The sequence below is a fragment of the Tinamus guttatus genome, unplaced genomic scaffold, assembly GCF_059628265.1.
Source record: "Tinamus guttatus ecotype Peru unplaced genomic scaffold, ASM5962826v1 Tinamus_guttatus_pri_ptg000033l, whole genome shotgun sequence".
Lineage (NCBI taxonomy): Eukaryota > Metazoa > Chordata > Aves > Tinamiformes > Tinamidae > Tinamus > Tinamus guttatus.
The window spans coordinates 3,158,692-3,180,403 of NW_028288567.1; the positions used below are offsets into that span (position 1 = coordinate 3,158,692).

Sequence of the window (21,712 nt, forward strand, 5' to 3'; positions counted from 1 at the left end):
CCCAGTTAAACTTTTTGATGCATCCACCAGCTACTCAGCCCTGCCAGCTCAAAAAGCACAATTGTCTGGAAATGCTGACAGCACCATCCTTGGCAGTCCAGCTCTTGTCCTGGAGGCTCCTCAGAGCGCACCCAAGCAGATCACTTCTGCTCACAGGTGACTCACCTCAGCCAGCGAGCAGAGGCTCTGCTTGGAGGGGTTCTTGGGTTGTGCTCTTCAATACATATGAAATATAGACTATATAATGGAATGATTTCTTTTCTCGTTGTGCATATGAGGTGGTGCTCACACACAAATAGAAAGTTACACACTGATTTGTGTGCAGGACATGCTTCAGTCCAAGTTAGACTTTGGCCCTGTGCACCCAACTCCACTGTGGAGAAGGTACAGCAATATTACACCTGTGAAAAAACTCTCTTCTCTTGGCCAGCATAAGGAAGGAGAGATATAAAGTCAGGATTTTCTTTGTAGGGCTCCTCACGCCTCCCTCAGGACGCATGTCACCTGTAGATTCATTCAGACATTTAAGCATTATGCTTAAATAACACAAAGACTCTCCTCCCACAAGTGGGAGATGCAAAGAACAGCAAAAACATTCACTTTTCCAAATGACTCCAGCACAAAAGCAGTTTTACATTTTGGTTAGGATATGATAGTTAAGTTTAGTTACGATAGCTTCGTAGAAGAAAAAGTTGTGTTTAGAAACCAACTCCAGCTCTTCCCTTTTTTCCCTAGGGCTCCTCCCTCATCCTTCCAGTTTGAGTGTCATGCACACAGTATATCAGGAGGCTTAATTGTAAAATAGAAGCCTGTGTAGGCCATGTATATAGCATATTGACAGTTATGCTACCAGAGGTATAGGGATATTAAAATTGATTTCCCACAAGCTGATGCCTTCTGCTTTCTCATTCTGTATCCCACAAATATATATTAATCTGACTCCCTAAACAGGGATAATTAGCTTCCAAAAATAGCTGTTCATATAGAAGGGGGAACATAAAGTTCAGTTTGCCTTCACATAGCTCAACTTCAACTGACAAAGTGCAAAAAACAGTTTGCGTCCTGACCAGGATGAAACTTTATTGCTCCCAGTTTACAGGCAAACCCTCAAACTTGATTGAGCACCAAGACTTACAAACAAGACTTAACTCTTATTTCTATCCTTCCACCATGTTTTTCTTAATTACATCTCCCATTCCAGGTTATACTTCAGCTCATAAGGATGTCAGGGCAAAGGCACTTCAGCTGTACATGCTCATAAAGTGCCCCATTGCCACCTCCACACTAGTGATGATAAACCATGCAGGTTGGTTTGCAGGCTTTTAAATCACAGTTAAAACAAACCACCAGCCTGATAAATTTGAGGAGGGCCCTACTAATGCAGCTCTTGAGCTTTGGTTTTTCCCCTGACCAAATCCAGCACAGGAGCCCCTGCAGGACAGGAGAGCAGAACAAGCTCCAGAGCAGGAGCAACTCAGCCTGCCAGAAACCTGGCTTTGCCTCTTTCTGCATTGAATACCCTGGGGAGATCCCCCATCCAACCGCCTGATTCTCCAGGTGCTGCTGTTTACACTCGTGCCAGCTGAGGGCATTTTAGGGTAGAGCTCGGGCCCAGCACCTGGAGGCCTCTCGGGGTGCTCAGGTGCAAGCAAAGGCCCAGGCCGCCCTGTGGCTCCTGAGGGAGCCCAGCTGTGATCTCCCCTTGGTCAGGGCCTTGGCCAAGGAGAACATGGCCAAGGGCCAGGACTCCACGGCTCTCCTCAGCTCTGCGGATTGTTTATCCTTTTAAACAAAACATGCAGTGTAACACTGGCCTGAACCGGGGTGCAGGGGGGACCCATCGCTCTACTGCAAAACCAAGAACAATATTTGTGTTTTCTGTTACAATTCTTCTTTATCACCGTGTGTGGCCTGCTATGTCTTTAGCCTTGTGGGCCCATTTCTTATTCTATACTGATGTTAAAAAAAAGGAAAAATAAATGACTATAACTCCAGTGACTCCTATAGGGTTAGGTTTTTACAACAGACATAAAAAATGGCACGTTAGAGCCTTTCTCCTCTTCCCTGATTAGTTTTCTATCCCTATATGTATTCTTTCTCTCTTTCTGTCCATACATTGGAGGTTTCTTTCTCCACAGCTGCATTTTCTTCCATATATACTTCTCACATATACTCTTTCTGCAGATTTTAGCTGCCTCCTCTAATGTGGTTGCCATCTTCTTGTCTTTAGCTTCTTCCAGCTCTGTGAGTGTGTTTGACGATTACTGTTTGCTACAATTTCTGGCTACTACCAGTCTGTTCATATTAGCCAATAATAAAAACAATACATGATCTATATATGGTCTGGATGGTCTCCTCCTTGCTGTTGGCATGGCCTTTCAATTTTAAATACATTTTTAATGTATTTGCTAATTTACTCATTGCCTTTCCAAAATGAAGTCTACTGAAACAAAGTGCGATTTGACTGGGCCAGGGTAGCAAGTACAAATAATTTACCTTTAAGCTGGAACATCTGTTAAGATCATTTCACTTCATGAACAACACTTTCTATTAGTTTCTCTTCAAAAATCTTGTTGTACTTTACAGGTATTTAGTCACATAGCTTCTGTTATTTGCTTTTAAACATTGATGGAGGAAACAAGGAAGAATAACGCAGCAGAGCAGCGTGTTGCCATGATGTGGTTCCGATGTTCCAACGTACCCTACCGTGCCGGACCGTTCACTGGAATGTGATCCAAGCTGTTTCAGTGCCCCCAGCCTTCTATAATGACATTTCTGGAGTTTTTTGGCTGTCTCAAACAGGAGGATGTTAACGCTTTTGGAGGGGACGGTGTTACCATAGACCTGTATGACTTAGGTGAAGGTTTATGAAACCGGTGTGTGACACTTTGCTGATTAGACCTGTCTATTTCTCGGGCACAGTGTCTGTCCACAAACCTGTGCCAACCTCTGTTTTTCATATAATTATCAGGATTCCAAGCAAAGCTTCTAAACTGAAAAGAAATGGTGCAAAATCAGAAATAGTTCTGATCTCTTATGAGAAAAGTCTGTCTTCAATTGACAAAACCAGTGCTGAGTTTAAGTATTAATGTAAAGAAATCAAGCAAATTCTTGGCCTATGTTTGTTTCTTAAAATATGTATAAGAAAGCAAACCATAGGCTCTTCAGCTGCCTTCCTAATAAGGCTCAGGTTAACTGCTGCCTTTTGTACAAGAGTGCATTTTGTATGAATTGACTATGCTAAGCTACATTGCAGATATTCTCCCCATTAAAAAATGCCAATAAGTAAATGAAAATAGGGAGACAAGTGAGCTTCTCTTCATATTTGATATCATTTTTCTCTCCCCAACCTGTTCTGATGCAATTCTATAAAAAGTGGTGCTGTCCTAAAAGGATGTCATGGAATCTCCTGGTTTTCTTGGGGCTATAATCCACCTTTCAGGTGGGCTTTGTTAGGCTGCTCTTGTGAAAAGGTTTTGTAGTGTAAAGTGACCGACCTTAATCTTTTCACATTGGGAGTTGAATTTTTTTCCCCTGAATCTTCTGGTTGTGAGACAGACTCCATTTATATGTAAGATATAAGAATAGCCTGGCTCAGCAAGTCATTTAGAAAGACATTTGGTCAATGTAAAGGAGTGAGGGAGGGAGGGGGAAGGGATCCCCCTCGCCATTGAACACTTTTGTCATGGTCACCTTGTGACTGGGTCTGTGTGTCGAGGTGACAAAAGAGCAAGGGAATCAATGTAGGAACTATGTAAACCCTCATATTGCAAGTATAGGCACATTTACTTCTTATAGCATTATCAAAGCCCATCTTAACAATTTGCCTGAAGATCCATTCAACACACCACAATCTCCAATATATCAAAGACATTTTTTTTTGTTGCTGTAGTCAAAGGATAAGATAGAAATGGGGGGAGGACAAAGAGTGATCAAAAGAAACTGAAGAACTCGTTCGTTTTATTCCAATCTGGGATGCAAAGCAAGCACAGTGCTATAGCTTGCTATGTCCTTTGCTGCTTCCTCATGGTGTGGGAATTGATCTCAAGAAGCTATTCCCTATTCCCTCCCACAACAGGGTTTCTTTTACTTATTTATTTTCTGTCAAAAAAAAAGATGGAATATATATATAAAATACCAGCCATTGCAAATATTCATTAATTTCATTAATTCATTAATTTCCACAGTGCTAGTGGGATGTGGGCACTACCTCCACTTTACACTTGGAAAACAGCCAGTAAATGCCTTGTGCAAGTTCATGTAACCAAAAGGGAGGAGGACAGAGCCTGCAGAGGGTATCATGTGTTTTTTATTCATTTGCCCCATTTCTGCTCGCTAGGAGAGCCCCATGGCCAGTTCGCTGGCGCTGCTGTGGGCTCTTGGTGTCTCAGACACAGCCCTGGTCAGCCAGGCTCGTGCCAGGGCTTTCCTGGTACCTTGAGCAGGTAAAGGACCAAGCCAGGACCAAGCTTCGGTACCTGGCTGACCTCAGTCCTCCCGAGGGATATGTGGCTGCTGGCATAGCCAGACACTGGCAACTGGGCTGTTCTCCTGGGAATGGGCAAAACCAGAAGCATCTGGAAACTGCAACTCAAAGACAAGAGACTGACACCCTGTTCTGGAGAAACCTGTTAGGGCTGAAGCCTCACATATACTGCAGGGACTGCCTGGGCAGAAGGGGCAAAACCAAGTGTGTAGTGAAGCCACACTACACATAACCTCTCTTCCCGAGCTTCCCTAGGGTCAACCTCGAAGAATTCCTGCCACTCTTCCCGTTATTTCTCTCCAAAGAGGAGAAAAGTGCAGGCTGGTCCTGAGCACAGAGCTGCTCCGGTCCTGGACTACCCATTTCCAGCGGGTTTCCTGGAGGAACTGTGTCATTTCCCCTCTTAATTCCAGTGGAAGCAGCAAACACTTGACACTTTCTTTTCAGAATCATGAGCCCAAAGCGTCCAGTACACAGGAAATCGCAATAGTGTTTTAGGTCATTTCGCTATTTCAGGATGGCACTGATACCAGAGTGCTGCTGCGTGATAGAAGAGTGTGAGGTGAATGGAGGGGAAGAAGGAGCGATGACGAGGTTAAGGAGGGAGGGTCCTTCTTTCTCATCATTTGTTTTATGATTGTTTTAAACCACGGTACAGTTAAGCTGAACTGTTTATTGACACTAATGGTCTTCGCAAACTGCTTCAGTAGCAGAGGGGGACAAACTGCAGGCGGAAGGCGGTGGTGCTCCCTGGGACCTGCCCGAGGAGGAGGCGCCGGGTCTGCGCGGAGCGGAGCGGAGCGAGACAGCTCAGCCTCCTTGGAGCGGAGACACTGGTTCATTAAGGCATTTTTATTATGGACAAATTATTCAGGGAAGGTTCAGATGAGGGTAAGAGAGACCTGTGTACTTGGCAAGCCCATCTGGCAGCAGACTGGTCGGCCATAGGAAGTGTTTTTGTTTCAGAAGACAGAGAAGTCCATGGGGATTCAGAGACAGACTTTTCTTTTTTCTTTATTTTTTTAACATTTTAATTTAAATTAGGATAGCGATGAGAAAGGAAGCTGCTCAGGATGTTACACGTTTTTTTCCATTCAGTGCCACAGAGAAGCCGTATAGACCTAAAGTTAACCCCTGGCAAGTAATACTGGCACTTTCGTGACTTCCTTGCAGCCTCATATGAGCATCGTGCCCTTATTGACTTCCTTTTACTGCTAGTCCCTCACCTTGTGGGCATTCCCAGTGAAGCTGTGAAATCAGATAGAGCATGGTAAATTGAACTGGAGAGTGTTAGGAGTGCGATTTTTAAAGCTCTTGTGATTTAAAGGTATTTTTTCCTTTAACCCCCTTTCACTGGCCCTGTTAGCTCTGTAACTCTCTCTGGAAAGCAGGGGCGCAGAGCAGGAGCCGCACACAGCGTTTGCAGAGCTCGTTTGCCTGTTGCTGGCCGGGGACGTTTGGAGCAGCTGAGCAGGGGGTTGTGTCCTGGCCTCAGGACCCTCCTCAGCGCCCGGCGGCTCCAACCCTTTTGAAGGAAATAACATGAAAAAGGGTTTAGCGCTGTCTCTTCAGCTTGAGGAAGAGATAATCTGGCCCATTTAACGCGCGACCCAATCTGCTCTGTTGCACAGGCGCAAGGACAGACTCCTGCCTTGAGAAAGCAGCAGTAAATGACGCTGAAGTCGCTGCCAGTCGCTCACTCGGTGCCGTGATGCGGAGTGGCAAGGGCTGTTTTCTTGGGCTGCTTTTTGCATATAAGTCACACTCTTCTTTATAAAGAAGACCACTTAGTCTTATGACAAAATTTCTCTAGTGTGACACAGAAAAGCATTGACATCATTCTTTAAGGCTGCAGAATTTATGGCACAGTTAATTATTAATTTGGCTGGCATTTGTAAAGTAGAAGGGAGTTCTTGTGCTTTTAGGCCATGCTCTCAGTGTGTAAATCTCTTGTATGGCTGCCATAATAATATTCCTGCAGCTATGTTGTCACCTATTGTAATTTTTCTGCTAATAAGAAAATTTAAACTAACCAGGAATCCTAAATTTGGAGACTAGTTGTTTATTTCAAATATGCTCTGGAGAAATAATAATGCAGTGCTGCTCTGAATTTAATTTAAACAGGAACAGGCAAAACAAATCTCTGCGGAGGGCATTTGACAATAATAAAATATTTCTCCCAGCGGGTGAGCTGGTAGCAATTGTATTGTTGCCATCAAAGCTCACGTTTCAGCAGGTCATTACCATCATAACAAGCCCTTGGACCAACTGGCATGGACATGCAACATTGAGCTCCTGATGGGCACATTATTTCAGACCTTTAACTTCATGGAGAACAAGACAAATACTCCTGGGAGCGGAGGATTATATTTTGAAATTCCTTTCTTTTCTGTTCTGCTTAATAATAAGATCCTGTGTGTAATCAATCTAGTGCCACTTGCTTTCTTATATTAACAGGGATTGCGCGGAACTAGGCTTGGGCATCTGAATGCGAAGAAAGAGCAACCTCTAATCTTAACAAAATAGAGATGATTAGTGTGTCCAGGATGTAAAGTGCAAACACTTTTGAACTCTTGTGCATAAAAATGTTAAAAAAGCAAACAAATATACCTGTACTGTTTTTTTTTCTTTTACAAATGTACAATTTCTTACAAATGTACTCCTTTTTTTTATGTTTACTCTTTTTTTTTCCCTTCTATAGCAACCATGAGGAGGCAGTTTATAGACTAGTAGAGGAGAGACAATCCAGACACACAATCAGCATCTTATCAGACAGGGAGAACACACGGTAGGTGACGCAGCCACAGCAGCCGGGCTCTATAACGAAGTATGTACTAATTAGCAAAGTGCCAGGCGAAATCAGAGAGACCTCCCTTACACCAAAGAGACAAAATGCAAAGGAGAGGTGCAAGTGAAAAAGCTGTTAAGAAAAATAAACAAAGGCATTAAAAAAAATAGAGTAGGAATTCAAAGCAGATGAAATTCTTGAGTCAGAACAGGTAATGTTAACAAAAAAAAAAATCCTGCAATTCTGCCTATAGGCGAAAAATCTCAGGTGTTTTTCAGAATTTTTCAGTAGGATATTATACATATTAGTGATGCTGCAGAGGGACACTTAAAGAAGCTACGCAGCTATGCACCATGGGGTTTGTGCCGCTGAGGACAGCATTCCTGTGTCTATGTTATCTCCTGGAATCCACTGTCTTTATTTTTTTTTTTTTAGTATCTGTTTAACCTCTATTAGTATTTGAGCAGTGTTGATATCAGGTATTAAGCAGCCTATGTAATTGCATGTGTAACAGCGCTGATTGATGAATGATTTTCATGGCAGTAGATGCATGATTTTTTGATATTATTATCCTTTTATTTTATGTATTTTTTTTTTTACAAACGCATCAGCTGAAGGGACCATAACACATAGCAGAGCACTTTTTTATTGACATTTGCCAGACCCTTTCATACCGCACATTCAAAAAAGAGCCCAAGTCAGATCCAGTTAAGACTGTTACCTGGATGCTCCAAAGAAGACTCGGAGCTTTTGGAAGCTCCAAAGAACACTCGGAGCCCGTGAGAAATCCCACGCCATTTAGTAGCCACCCCGCTCAGCAGCAGGTTCCCCTCTTGCATCAGCGCTGACGGCAGCGGGCAGCTTGCGCGCGCCGGCCGTGCCAGCGAGCAGCGTGGGCCAGGAGGAGGAGGAGGAGGAGGAGGAGCGGGGCGCTCCGCGGCCGCGCAGGCACCCATGGTGGCCCAGCGATGCTGCTGTGTACACAGGGTAGCTCGTTGCGTTTCGGGGGGAGGAGGAAATGGGGCACGGGAACCGCTTGATAAGCTTGATAAGCTACATCCGCAGCCGGAGCACTTTGTCAGCCCGCCAACCTCCTCCTCGTAGCAGAGCAGCTTTCTGCAGCCGGAGCCTGGGTCTTTCGCAGAGAGCGCTAGTAGCAGGACGTGCTGCTTGAGCTACTAAAGCCACCGCCCCAAGCCCTTTTCTTTCTTTTTTTCCCCCTTTTCTTTAAAGATTTAGTAGCTATTTTCATAGTTTAGAGAGATTTGTGCTCCTGGCCAAATTCCCCACAGATGCCCATTGAAACATTTCTGCCTACCTAAACGTTTCCATCAGATTCCTATGTCCTTTCTGGCTTTCCTGCAGGGACACTGTGTGGTCTTAGAAAAAGAAAAAAAAAGGACACACACACTCACACGCATAAAAAAATCCTACAGTGCTGCATCCCAAGAAGTGGCCACGCTAAATATTCCCCGTACAACCTTTTCTCTACTGTCCTGTGCCACATGGTCTTACAATCAAAAGCTGTAGAGAAATGCAATTTTTTTAATTGCACGTGAAAATATTTCAGTGTGGAGGAGATGCGCTCCTGTGTGTGGAGGCTAAGAGTGCCCTTGTTTGCGCTTACTTTTTTGGTGCTTTTCCCCCTTGTGTGCAATAGTTTCTGTCAAAGCACCTCTCACTTGTACGTTCAGAGCGGGTGCTGTGTTTGGCTTTGAAGCACCAGAGCACTAGCAAGGAGAGGGAAACAATTCTGCACGTGTGTACGTATGCCTGTACATATGCCTGTCTGCACGCATGCTTGTGCGTGTACGCGCACGTACGGCGTCAACACCGCACAGCAACCCTGACCTCCTCTGAAGCATCCGCACACGTTTGAACTTTCTGCCACTCCTGTTCCTCAAAAATCCCCTTGCTAGCGTGGGTAAAAGGAGCAGGCAATGGGGGCGCAGAGGCGCCCGCGCTGATGGGCCTGCGCTCGCCCCTGTGAGCCGCTCTGCGCGGCAGCCCCATCCCCACAGGCCGGCTGGCAGCGAAGGTGGCAGATACGCTGGCAACCACCATGACAAAATCCTGTGGCGATGGGCTAGAAAAGCGCACGAGCCCCATGGAGGGTCCACGCGCCGCGGGGCCGGCCGCGCTGCGGCCCTGCGCGCCGTGAGGCGCCGCGAGGCCGCTCGCTTAGCGCCGCGTTTCACCAGGTCGCTTGACCCGCTAACGCGGTGAGACTGATCGGTGCTCCTATTAACACCCATCCACAGCATCGCTCCTGTGGCGCTGGATCAAATAGCACAGACCTTCCTAACCCCGGGCCCAGCACACACAGAAGGCGTCTCTCACAGTAGGGAATGAGCGCTAGACGCGGCTGCTGCGGGAGAAAGCGAACGAGTCCTCCTGGATGGTGTTAACGCGGTCTTAAAATAGTGGGAAAGTTTTCTTTTATGACATTGACGGAGAGGCAATGATTTTGAGTAATGCAGGCTGATGTGGAGATGCTTTAAGATTAAATAAGTGCTATATAAAGGCCTGTCAGACTGCATTCTAATGTGCTATGAGACATTTTGCATATTTAAGAGTATGCAAAATGTCTTGTACCACACTGGAATTCATTCTGACAAGGCTTTATATAGCATTTATTTATACTCATATTCTACTTTAAGGGAATAGGGAGAATGCTTGCTGCTCTCTGAATGGAAGTAACAAAAGGTGTCTCCTCCTTGGAAAAACAAAATAAAACCAAAAAAACCCCACAACAGGAAAAATAAAATAAAAGCAATCAAAAGTGGAAGCTTGTTTAATATTGCTCTACCATCATCCTGAAAGGCATAATAATTTGAGTTACACATCTGAACTGATTGGAGTTACAGAATCATATCTCCTTTTTGCATTTAACAATATATACAATATAAAATAAATACATTTACACAAATGGACATTGGTTGGAGCACACGGTATGATACACATCACAAAAATATACAGTTGATTGCTATACAGATGTGAAGCCCATCTACAGCTATAGACATGTTTGTTTTTGTTTCTTTTTTTTTCTTTTTTTCTTTTTTTTTTAACTACTGGCTATTATGCAACTCCTGGATTATTATAAGCAGTTTAATTTTTTTTTGTCCTTTTGCGATCTTTGCACGATAAGACTGCCATAAAATGTTTTCCTAGGCAGGTAAACAGAGACGCTTAAATAATTAAAATACAATCACCAACACCCATTTTCTCTTCTATAAGAAAAATAGCAGTTTTAATTTTTTATATCTTTTTATGTTATCATTTAAATGCAAAATAGTGGAATAAATACAACAATCTGATCTGATTGAAACAAATGTGTAACTTCTGGAAGTTACACAATCATATTGCTTTAAATAAGAAAAAAATTAAAAAATGAAGCAAAAATAGAAATTAAATTGTTATGGCTAAAACTTACACCCTTTGAAATTTTCCCAACACTTCACATTAAGTAAGTGGTCTTGAAAGAACTCTTCTCCAGCAAGGTTTAAGATGAACAATATTATAAAGCCCGTGCAGTGCTTTTAGCTATATTTCAGGTAATGTTCTTACAGTCTTGAGATACTTGTTCTTTTGCAGCTCCAAAAAATTACTGAAAATGAAAACTAAAATTTATTTGCACCGTGTGCCTTTAACACATCTCCATTTTTTTTGTGTTTTTGTATATTTTTAGTTGATTGGCTTTTGACCCTGAAGCCCAAGTTCTTTAATGTGATACAGCAAAAACAATATTTATATTATATATTTATATATATATATTGTGTACTTGAACAGTAGCAACTTAAACCCTGCACAAACTTTCTGGAAAATAAACTTTTTTTTTGCACTCTTACATATATAAATAATCTTATAGAATCAGCACCTTTTTCCCAGGAGTTGTTTTTTTTTTTTTTTCTTTTTGTCATTTTTAAAAAGGGATGTGCCAATTTCTGAACTCCTATCACAGCTATAAATTTCAAGTTATTGACCATCTGAATGAATTGCTAATGATGATTTATCTAGAATCACACTACAGTCACTTCTCTACTGAGAAAACACAATCTACAATATAGTCCCATATAGCTAATGATAGATACACAGTTTTTCTCTAGCACAAGGCTGATGTAGCATCAGCCCGTTGTATTTTGTTTAAAGCACACAAAGTAGCAATAGTTTTGGAAACTTGTCCGCACCAAAAAGTTTTGCAACAACACAGAGCGAGTTAATAACAACATCTGAGAGATGATTGAATAAAAGCTATATTTACAGCGTTTAAAAATTAGACTTATCTATAATCTTGAAATATTCAAAGTTTTATTTCTAAGCTATACATTGGTATTCTATAATAAACTGTTACAGAAATTATTCCTTGTTTTGAAAATATTATGATTTCAATGTGTATCTGTTCATAACGAGTATTTGTTTGGAGTTTCAATCTCTTAATTATTACTAGGAAGAACCTTATTACCGGTAAGGAATAGAATATACTACTGTAATCTCCTGAGGAATTGTACATCCAATATTGTCTCTAATTCTACCCTGTGTCTATAAGCACACACCACAAGAATCCAAACACCACAAGAAGAACAAGACAACAGTCTTTGAATGCAACATAAAAATTCAGAAAAGCACAGCAAACATGAAACATTGAAAAGCTGAACTACATTTCTTTTGTTTGTTAGGATTACAATTTTAATTACATCTGTGTACATAGAATAAGGATGTTCACATAGTACAGGGAGCAGCTACTAACACTGGTACATTGGTATAGCATTTGATGGAGGTTACTGTTTATTGGTTATTTAGCGACTGTAGTTTTCTGGGGGCATCTAATTGGTTTATACATTAGATTACACCTCGTAACAGTCTTGAAACTGACTGACTTTCATGCTGTGACAATACTGGTTGAAAAGCACATACACCGGTTTAGCTACTTGTTGAGATTGCAATTTACAAAATAAAATCTAAATTAATAAATAAAGTATAGAAGTGTTAATTCTTCAATTTGGTCAGATGTCTACTACTCTGATTTCTTAATTTTGCAAATATTGGCATTTGCCTTATTGCCTCTAAACTACTATTGGTTCATGGGGTTGTGTGTGTGTGTGTGTGTGTGTGTGTGTGTGAGGTTGTAATTTTGCAAACAGGCCGTATCTCATTCGTTTACAACTGAAGCAGTTAGAAATCCTGTAGCAACTACACCTTTGTACAGTCGCTGTCTCCTAACACCTTTATAGATTGGTATTTGACATGGAGTTTTTATACGTTAGACTACTCAGATATACTGTAGGTGTAATCTAATCCTTTGAGTCAGTGAACATTTAGTTATAAACTGGAGCTCATGTTAAGAAACTGGATGTTTTGGACCAGACTGGCACACAACATAAATTGCATCCGTGATAATATGCACCTTCCCTTCAACTATTGCTTTAGTAAGATAAATTCCCACATTAATAAATGGCTGAAAACTGGTAAAGCTGGTACAAAAAAATCTCCATTAGTAAGAAGAAACAAAACATTTAAAAAAATCTTCCTTCAGGATTCATTTGTCCTTCATTATTGTTCATCATTGTTCAAGCCAGCACAAAAATGCAGTATTTTTTTTTCTCCTCTTTAGTATTGCATGAATGAATAAAGCTTAAACTATTCCCTGAAAAAGTTACATTGTAGCTAACCTAAGAAATATCTGGAAGACTTGAAAAAACAATTAAGGAATCAAATGGCTGTAACTGATCTAGATGGAAAATGCAATGATAAGAAGCAGCCGATGCATCGTCGCTTAGTCGTCTAATTAGAGACTGCTCCTATGAAATCTAATACTGCATTCAGTCAGTTCATCGTGTTGCACTGTACTGCTAGGTACGATGGTTCTCTCTTTGATTCCTTTGTCATTGGGGACATTATGGTTCATAATAAGTTCACTGGCATCCATATTATGGATTTCCATCCTTTGGCAGGCCTGGCTTCCATCTCTCTTCAGTTAGAGACCTCTTTTAAAAAGTTCAGCAGCAAAGGAAAAGAGAAAAGGAAAAAGGAAAGGAAAGAACAGAAAGGAAAAGAGAGAAAAGGAAAAAGAAAAGAAAAACTGCATCAGAAAGACACAGAAGAAAAAGTTGAAAGCTGCTTCACAGTCTTGCTGCTAAATATCAGTGCAGTCATTTTTCTCTTAATTAAACACTAAGTTTCTTTGCCATTATTATCCTGTTTATTTTCCCTTTTATTTTTTTTAAACGTGCATGATGGGAAAGCCCATGATGCTTTAGTCAGACCTTGGCCTCCAGCATTTCCAAAAAAAGTTTGTGCATGGGGACTTTGCCTTCCAGTTTGATGTTGTAGAAATGCTGCACGGCCTTGGTGGAGGTTTGCCGCAGCAGCGGCAGCGTCATCAACATCTTGCCCGCGCGACGTGGGTCTTCCATGTGCTGCTCGGCCTCGTAATCCTGCAGAGCCTCGTGTAAGACGTCCTGAAGTTTCTGCACCGCCTCAACGTCCTCTATGTGCATTGAGTCTGCAAAAGAAAGGAGCAACAGGGGGGTTGAGCACCACGCTTCGCACCTCTCCAGGTGAGAAGTTTTGGCAGCGAACAAGCCTAGACAAATGCACACGAGGAACTAAACTAAACTGCTACCTGACCTGGAAGCATTAAGGCGATAGAAGTGTGAGGTAAAAAGAAAGGATCCAACAGAGATAACTGAAAACCCCTAAAGAGCAGAAACATGAGGAAGGAAGATGTCCCTGAGAGCCGTGGCTGAGGCCAGGCTGAGCGGCTTCAGATGAGCAGCCCTGACTGTGACTTCCCTGTAACTGTCACAGAAAAGACTTATGTGGCCCAAAGCAGGCAACTGAGGAAGAACAGTCTGAAGTGAAACAGGTCACCAAGGGCTACCAAAATTTGGATGGCCCACAGCCCGCAGAGGCCACAGCTGCCAGTGTTCCCCAAAGCAACACACCAAAATGTATTTATTGTGAGTTCCTGCTGAGGCCTGGATTGCCACTAACTGATGCACAAGCCATCCGTAACCACAGCCAGGAGTGAAAGTCCTAGGGACGAGTGACACTGCGCAGGCTAAACTCAGGGTGAGACTGCAACAGTAAGCCCCTGGCATCACCAGACCATACCCTTAAAAATTTCATCTAATCCAACTCTTGCTTTGCATCTCTTCTTTATTTTGTTTTGTTTTGGAATAAAGCTCCTCTTCTCCAACAGAATAATGAGCAAGAAGCTGCTCTTATCGCTGCTTCCCACCCCTGCGCTAGGCAGCATCACGCACCGAATCACTGCGTTGACAGCGCCGCAAAACACAGATGCCAAATTTTGCATCCCCTGCTTCAAATATCTAAATAAGTTCTTCGTAATATACGTAACTGTTTCCTCATGTAATTCGGGTAGGCTGTCTTTTCCAAGTATAAACATATAAGAACAAACCAGTAAGTAACAGGTTAACCAGACTGCTGCAGCTTCTGTTCTCAAAACAAATGTGCAAATTGAAAAGAAAAAAAAAAGTTACAGCTCTTGCTCTAAAACAGACACTTAATTATATACAAGTTTGGATCATTTAACACGTTTTATTGATTCTGATGACAGTTTATCTGTTAATTACACATAATGGAGTCCTACGGGAATTTTACATGTTTAATAATTCTGAGTCTTAGCGAATACTTGCTCTAAGAAGCGTGCAGTAAGACGCACGCTGCCGGGGGATGCGACACTGCGCAACAAGGTGCCCTGAAAGCAGAGAAACTCAAGAGTATATCCTTTGGGGAAGAAAAAGTCTACAGCTTTGAGAAGAGGCAGATAGGGAAACACGACCTGTAGCAAAATCTAGCTCCAGTTTCTGTCAGTCTGCTCCCCAAATTCAGACATATTTTATTATTCTAGATTTTTTTCTAGTAGTGACATTTCTGTATCACTAAGAGAAAATCCTTGAATTTTGAATTTCTGAATTTATCCTCCAGACTGAATGGAATCAGGCCAGGCACGTCCTGACAGACATGGTAACGTGCACACAAATGTAGCTGATGTCTTCAGCACGGGGTCCAGTCACTGCGCTTCACTTAGACGCAAAGAGCAAATAAATTGTCCATACAGGAGCTGAGCAACTCTGCAAGCTGGACAGGAGCACCGTGGCCTGGCCCCTCAGAAATACCCACCCTTTCCACGTTTCCTACATCAAAACTGAGCGAGGAGAGAAAAGAGGAAGAGATACTCCCTGAAAAACTACGAGTGGGAGGTGAGTCAAAACCTGTCCCAAGACACAGCTGTTGTTACACTCCAGGCTCTGGAACTCTTCCACCGGATGGGCAACATCCTGGAACACGGGATCTTACCCTCTCCTTGCGGCACCGCGGGGGCAAAAGCAGCCGCTGCTCCCGTGCCGGTGCAGCAGCACTGAAGCACTTCACAGGTTTGCTGCTGTCTTGGGGATCAGTTCAGCAGCTGGCAAGAACGAGACCAGCCAACTCAGCAGCGGCCAACTGCAAGGGCTCTGCTGACCAGCAGTGCTCCAGTTTGGAAGGCTTCGCCTTAGGAAACAGCTTTCGGAAAAGCTGCTACAGGGAATGAGGTAAGAAGAAATAGCAGAGGGAGGGACGCTCACAAACAGCGATTAAGACTTCAAACTATTCTTCTAAGATTGTGATTTAGCTTGAAAGATTTAAAAATGATTTAATCAAACTACTATGATAATTTAACTTCCCATTTACAGAAAAGATTCAAACTCATTTCAGCTTTACCCATTCTAGGGTTTGCTAATGTTTAAATGCAAACTCACTAAATCTGTGCTATTTAATTAGACCATGATTCAGCTGACAGACTGCTCAGGAAAATATTAATCTCTACAAAGATCCTTCTTCAAGTTTTAGCCTTGCAGTTTGGACTTCCACTTTATTCCTGATATTAAACGGATGTAGATCTTAATCCCTCAGGCGTTTGCCTTTGAAAATAAGGAAAATGGTTGAAAATGCTGAACTAGCCAAGGGGAAAGAAAGACAAAAAACTAAAAGAAAAGAGAAATATGTTCAGTGACTACAGACTGGCAGATGTAGAACTGAATTCAGAGCAGGTTAGCTTACTGCTGATAAGCCCCATCCACACTAGTAAGAGATGGCAATGTCAAAAAGATCCACTATAATTTAAGGGAACACCAAGTCTGTGTGACAATTCAGCAGTAAAGAAGTAATTCCACAGACAATACGAAGTTGAATCCTAAGTTAAGTTCAAAGAATTTGAATGTTCTTCCTAAATTAGGAAAAAAAAATAGGTGTTTTTTATGCCTTTGTAGTCAATGTGGATGACTTACTATTAGAATGTACGCCAGTAATATCCTGAGGAAATCTACACCCAGATGCAAGGCCTTAGGCATTTTAAAAACATTGCCTATATTAAGGATGAGCTTAAACAGGGTCATTTGAAAATGCTGTTTGAAAACAAGGACGATTTGATCTTAAATGGCCTGAAAAAAAAAAAAAGGAGTCGAGGTGGGTGAAATGGAAGAGAACTACAGAAATGAGAGAAGATCAGACTTTCCATCCGAGAAGACAAACCGCAAGGTCCAGATGCAAACTGCAATTACGACAGACCTTGATTAAAATTCAAACTTTATGTCAAATACAGAACACGAATATCTAGTGACCCAGAGCTATTTAGAGCATATCACGAAGTGGGAAGACTAGCTGGAGTTTGGAAAGCACCTGAAATGAAGGCAAGGTGATCTCTCCACACACTGCTCTGAGCAAAGTTGGAGTCTGGCATGTTTGTACTGCTTGGGTACACAATGTCACTAAGAAGAAAATGGGGGAAACCCAGGGGTCTCAAATGAAGTATTTTTCAAGCCAGGAAATTCAGGCAGTGCAAAGCAAGGACTGATGACAGGGAAGCAAGCAGCAGCGAGCACAGTGCACACACCGAGGAGCTGGCAAAGCACATCAGAGAGGCAAAGAGCAACAGGCAGGGCGAGCTGCCCGAGGGACAGCAATCCCTGCGGCACCGCCATCCCGCAGAGCTGAGCAGTCCTCAAACTGGAAATGGATAAACCAGTTTAGGACGTTAAAATCCTACATATCCTTGAAAAAAAATGGATGAGATGAAGAGTAAGAATGGAAACCAAATGGGCTTTGCTTTACCTAAGGGCAATAGAATCCTAATCTCAAATAATTACATCTCAAGTAAGAGGAATTCATTATCTATTTGGTGCTGACAAGCCAAAAAACCCTACAGAAATCACCAGTGTTTACTCAGGGGTGAATTGTTCTCAGAATTACAGAATTCCTGCCTGTTTTGCCTGAAATATATGACAAATCTCCATGGGAAAGCTTGTGTTTTTGCCCATATTGCGCTTACATCTAATTTCTATGAAAAAATAACACAGTGACAGCACTTTTGGAAAGTATGTTGCTTATGACAGAAGAAAACCATGGAAGTCCTGTATAACAAATCTTGGTGCCTCACTCAGCAATTCCCATCCTTTCCAGTCTAGAATCGCATTTGTCTCAGATATTTCCTTTAGTCCTTTCTATTCAATATCAACAACTATATATAATTTTGATAATCTCTTTGTGTATCCTTCCTGAACAGAACTATTTGCTGCAGTCAGCGTGATTGATCTGGAGACAAATGCATAGACAAACAGTATTTTTCTGTGCAAAAGATTATAGCAAAAGGTTTGAAAAACAGATTATTCCACTGGAAACAGGCAGATCAATCATAGTATGTGTTGAAAATTAAGGAAAAATAAATTAAGAATTCCTTGTCCTTAGTGGTTATGAGCAGTGGCATCTAAAAATGTAAAACAGAGGCTTATAAAACTAACAGAAAAGCTTAGTCCAGATTGCACTGTTCAGCCAACTTTTAAGGAGAGACATGAAAACTGAATCCTCAAAATACTATCTAGAATATGGTAGGACTAAGATGCAGTAAGAAAAGAAACGAATTTGTAGGACACACCTGTTTATTTCAGGAAGTGATTGGATTAACCATAAACGGAACTGAAAACACTACAAATACATATATACATATCTCACATGTATATAAATATATAAAAAGGTGCTTTATGGTGTGTTAGCTTATATTATGTTATACATACATATATATATATAAGGTAATAAAGTTATATATATACAGGTTATGTATATAGCTATATATATATATGGTAAGCTAAAACACTGTAAACCACCTTTTATTCCTGAAAGGGTTTACTTTCCACTACAGTGAGTGCCATGAATAAGGAAATATTCCAGCAATGCAGAACAAATTGCATAATACGCAATTTGTTCAAATGCCTACTGAGAAGGCTACTAAAACTCCGGAAAGGCAAAATTGCCTGACAGAGATAAGATACCAGAGAAAAGCAAATGCCAAATGAACGTTTCAAAGCCCTTTTCATCCACTACAGGCTCCGGATAATTGCCGTAATAACCAGAGAGGGCCACAGTTTTACTGCTCGGCGGAGCCGGGGAGCCGCGGGGAGCAGGGGCGGCTGCGCGCGGCCGCTTCCCGACCCCGCGAGGGGATTTGGGAGCAATTCCCTGGCCTGCACAGAGCGGGCCCTGGCAGCCGCAGCGGAGCCCTGGGGCTGCCGGGCTCGGGGGCAGGCGGCTCCTCTCCCGTGGGGAGGCCTCTCGGCCTCGCTCCGCTCAGCCCGGCTCCAGCTGCCGACACGGGAAACGGGCGTCATGCTGCCCCTCTCAGACAGAGAAGTGTCTCCAAGTTTTCCTGAAAAGTGGCAAATTCCCTTCTCCAGGAGTTGTGGGGCGCATCTGTCTGATTATACGGAAGCAGAGTATGAGGGAAAACCTGCGTTCATGCAACAGGAAACTCTGATCACACCAGCAATTGCCTTTTCATTTAATTCATTTCTATGCCATACCACTCTTTGCAGAGGATGATAAATCAAAGTTAACAAATCTTGCTGCTTATATCTGGCAAAATAAACAGTAATAACATACCAGTGACACACCCACCCGTGCGTATATATGCACCTCTTCATGACAGATATATTTTAGTCATGAATTCTGACACTAACAAGATACAGAAAGCTGACTAAATAAAATGAAAAAAAAAAGACATTATTAGGAACTAAATATATATGAGAAACCACAGTCTATACTGAGAACAAAGCTGATATACGTCCTGTGGAATAAGCAGTCCATAGGGTTCTACCAATTAACGTCTCCTATTTCTACTATGAAAATACTATTTAGCAATAACATCCTGGTTTTCTGAGTACATTTTTTCTGGTGCCTGGAAAGCTATCAAAGTTTTAAGTTAGAACTGCATTTTTTAGAAGGATTGATGATTGTGAAACTTTCCCAGCATCCATGCTGACCCGGCTTCCAGTGTGTCACCAAGCAAAAGTGCTCCTGCAAGCTCTCTCCTTTGCTACCAAAAGCACTTTTTGTTTTTTTAAGAGACAAATAGTAAGAGGGACCAGTTTCAAGCCTTAGTGTTACATTTTCAACACTGCAGCCGCTTGGCTTTCAGCACTTAGCATCTACACCTGGATCAAGTTTTTCCAGATCCCAGCAGCCTACTAGGCAGAGACACAAAGGCCAGGCTTTCGAACGCGCTGATGTATTTTGACACTGCTGTTATTTATTTTAGTTCTTGGATGGGAACTGAGCTTTTCTTAGCAATCTGCTCCCGGTGATGACTCCGGAGCCCTTTTGCACCCCTTGCCCTGCAGGCCCAGCACAGTCCTTCCTGATGAGGCAATTCCAGAACTGCTCGGCTGCAGCCCCCTGCTCCGCGCTGCCTCGTCGGCACCCGAGAGCCTCTGCTAGCGCGAGGGAGATGAGCGGGTCATCTGCAGCGCGTGGGACGGCGGGCGCACGTGGGACTCCTCCTTCCCGTCCCCTCGAGGAGGGGTCGGCACGTGCGTGTTTTGGGAAGCGCTCAGGGCCGACTCCCTGCGCTCAGCAGGGCCAGGCTGCTCCATTCGGGCAGGGCGAGGTGCTACATGGGGCATCCGCACCCAGCAGCTTCCCGGCACCTGCCTGCCCTTGGGGACAGAAGCAACGGAAGGAACCAGGACACTGCAGCACTGGGCTGTGGCAAGAGAGTCTGCTCCAGTGCTCGGGCACAACGGTGCATTAGTTAGTTACTACTGAATCAACTCAGATGTCTAAAACTGACCAGATAAATCCCATATTCAGCACCAGAATAACTGCTGAAATCATGGCTGTGTAACCTTTCCAGTAGTCGGGACTCAAACAGCTATATGACATTTGTTCTCTCATATACATACATACACATATATAATGTATGTATTTAAACTTTCCAGACTCTGTATACACGCCATTTGATATCATTTGACTATAAGTAAAGCCGACACCTTCTGCATTGCTGAAAACTTCCATATGCCGAGTGGTGCTGGTAAACACTGCAAAGGGACCCTTTGAAAACAGCTGTCTGCATGTTCCCTGCAAAGCAGCATCTCGACCCCATGTTTTGGAAACCAAACGGCAGAACCATCTCAGCTTTTGAACTAGTGGACTACATAGGCTGAAAGAAAAGTTATTATTTGGAGTATTTTCATTTCATGATACTGAAATGTGCTGGCCAAGACAAAGCTTGTGCTACTTACTTTAACAAAATAAAACTGATATTAAGACAACCCACAATTTCTTTTTTTCTGCTCCTACGTACCAGCAAATGCTCCTATATAGCAGCAGAAAATAACAGGACACTGTATCATAAATCACTAACAGAGGTCCAGTGCCATAAGACCACTTTCATCTACTATTTACACCAGGGTTAGCCTGGGAATCTTATTAGACAGCATGGATATGGCAGCAATGTCTGAAATGGGCAAGAATTTCTCTTTATACTTCATCTCTCCTCTCCACAGCTATAAAACAAGTTGATTTATTCTAAGCTGGAAAAATACATAGTGGAGTAACATTAGAAGTTTTTGAAGACAGCAGATGTAGCAACAAAATATATCTAACCATGAATCACTAACTTATTGTTTTTATACTGGTATTTTACTTCATTTTTTGGCTTTCGCTGCATTTTCATTAATCAAGTTCATAGTTATGTAAAAATAAATTATCTTTGTGGTTTTACAGCTGGATTGTAATTTTAGCAGCATTTGTAAAGTGAAACACTAGGGGTCTGTTCAGCTCTAATGGCCTGCAATTCTGCAGGTGCTATTTTACACCTACATGTTAGTGTAGTTACTGGTAGAGGTTTGATATCTGCTGCATGTACAAACTGGAACTGAAATGTTTCATGTCAGCAGTCAAAAGATACTGTTGAAGAAGGAGTCAAATAGGTGCTAAACAGATGGGCTGCTCTTTTAACTCTTCCTTGCAATAGTTTCATTTTAAACTAGCAGTTTTGTTTCTATTCAGATGAGAGAAGGAAATATTTTCACTTAGATGTGCCCTAATTTTTCAGTACACTGAATTGTATTTATCTATCTCTGACATTATCCTGGTTGTAATTC

General features: G+C 42.3%; 1 protein-coding gene across 3 annotated transcripts in view; it reads right to left on the reverse strand.

Annotated features, from left to right (window-relative positions):
- Positions 1-10,052: 10,052 nt before the first annotated feature.
- Positions 10,053-21,712, reverse strand: part of ESRRG (estrogen related receptor gamma) — a 363,399-nt gene continuing 351,739 nt past the window's right edge. For all 3 annotated transcript variants that reach the window (XM_088532075.1, XM_088532066.1, XM_088532058.1), the window contains exon 7: positions 10,053-13,776. In XM_088532075.1, the coding sequence (XP_088388201.1) occupies positions 13,532-13,776 (245 nt within the window). In that variant the 3' untranslated portion in view covers positions 10,053-13,531. The remainder of the gene's footprint in view (positions 13,777-21,712) is intronic.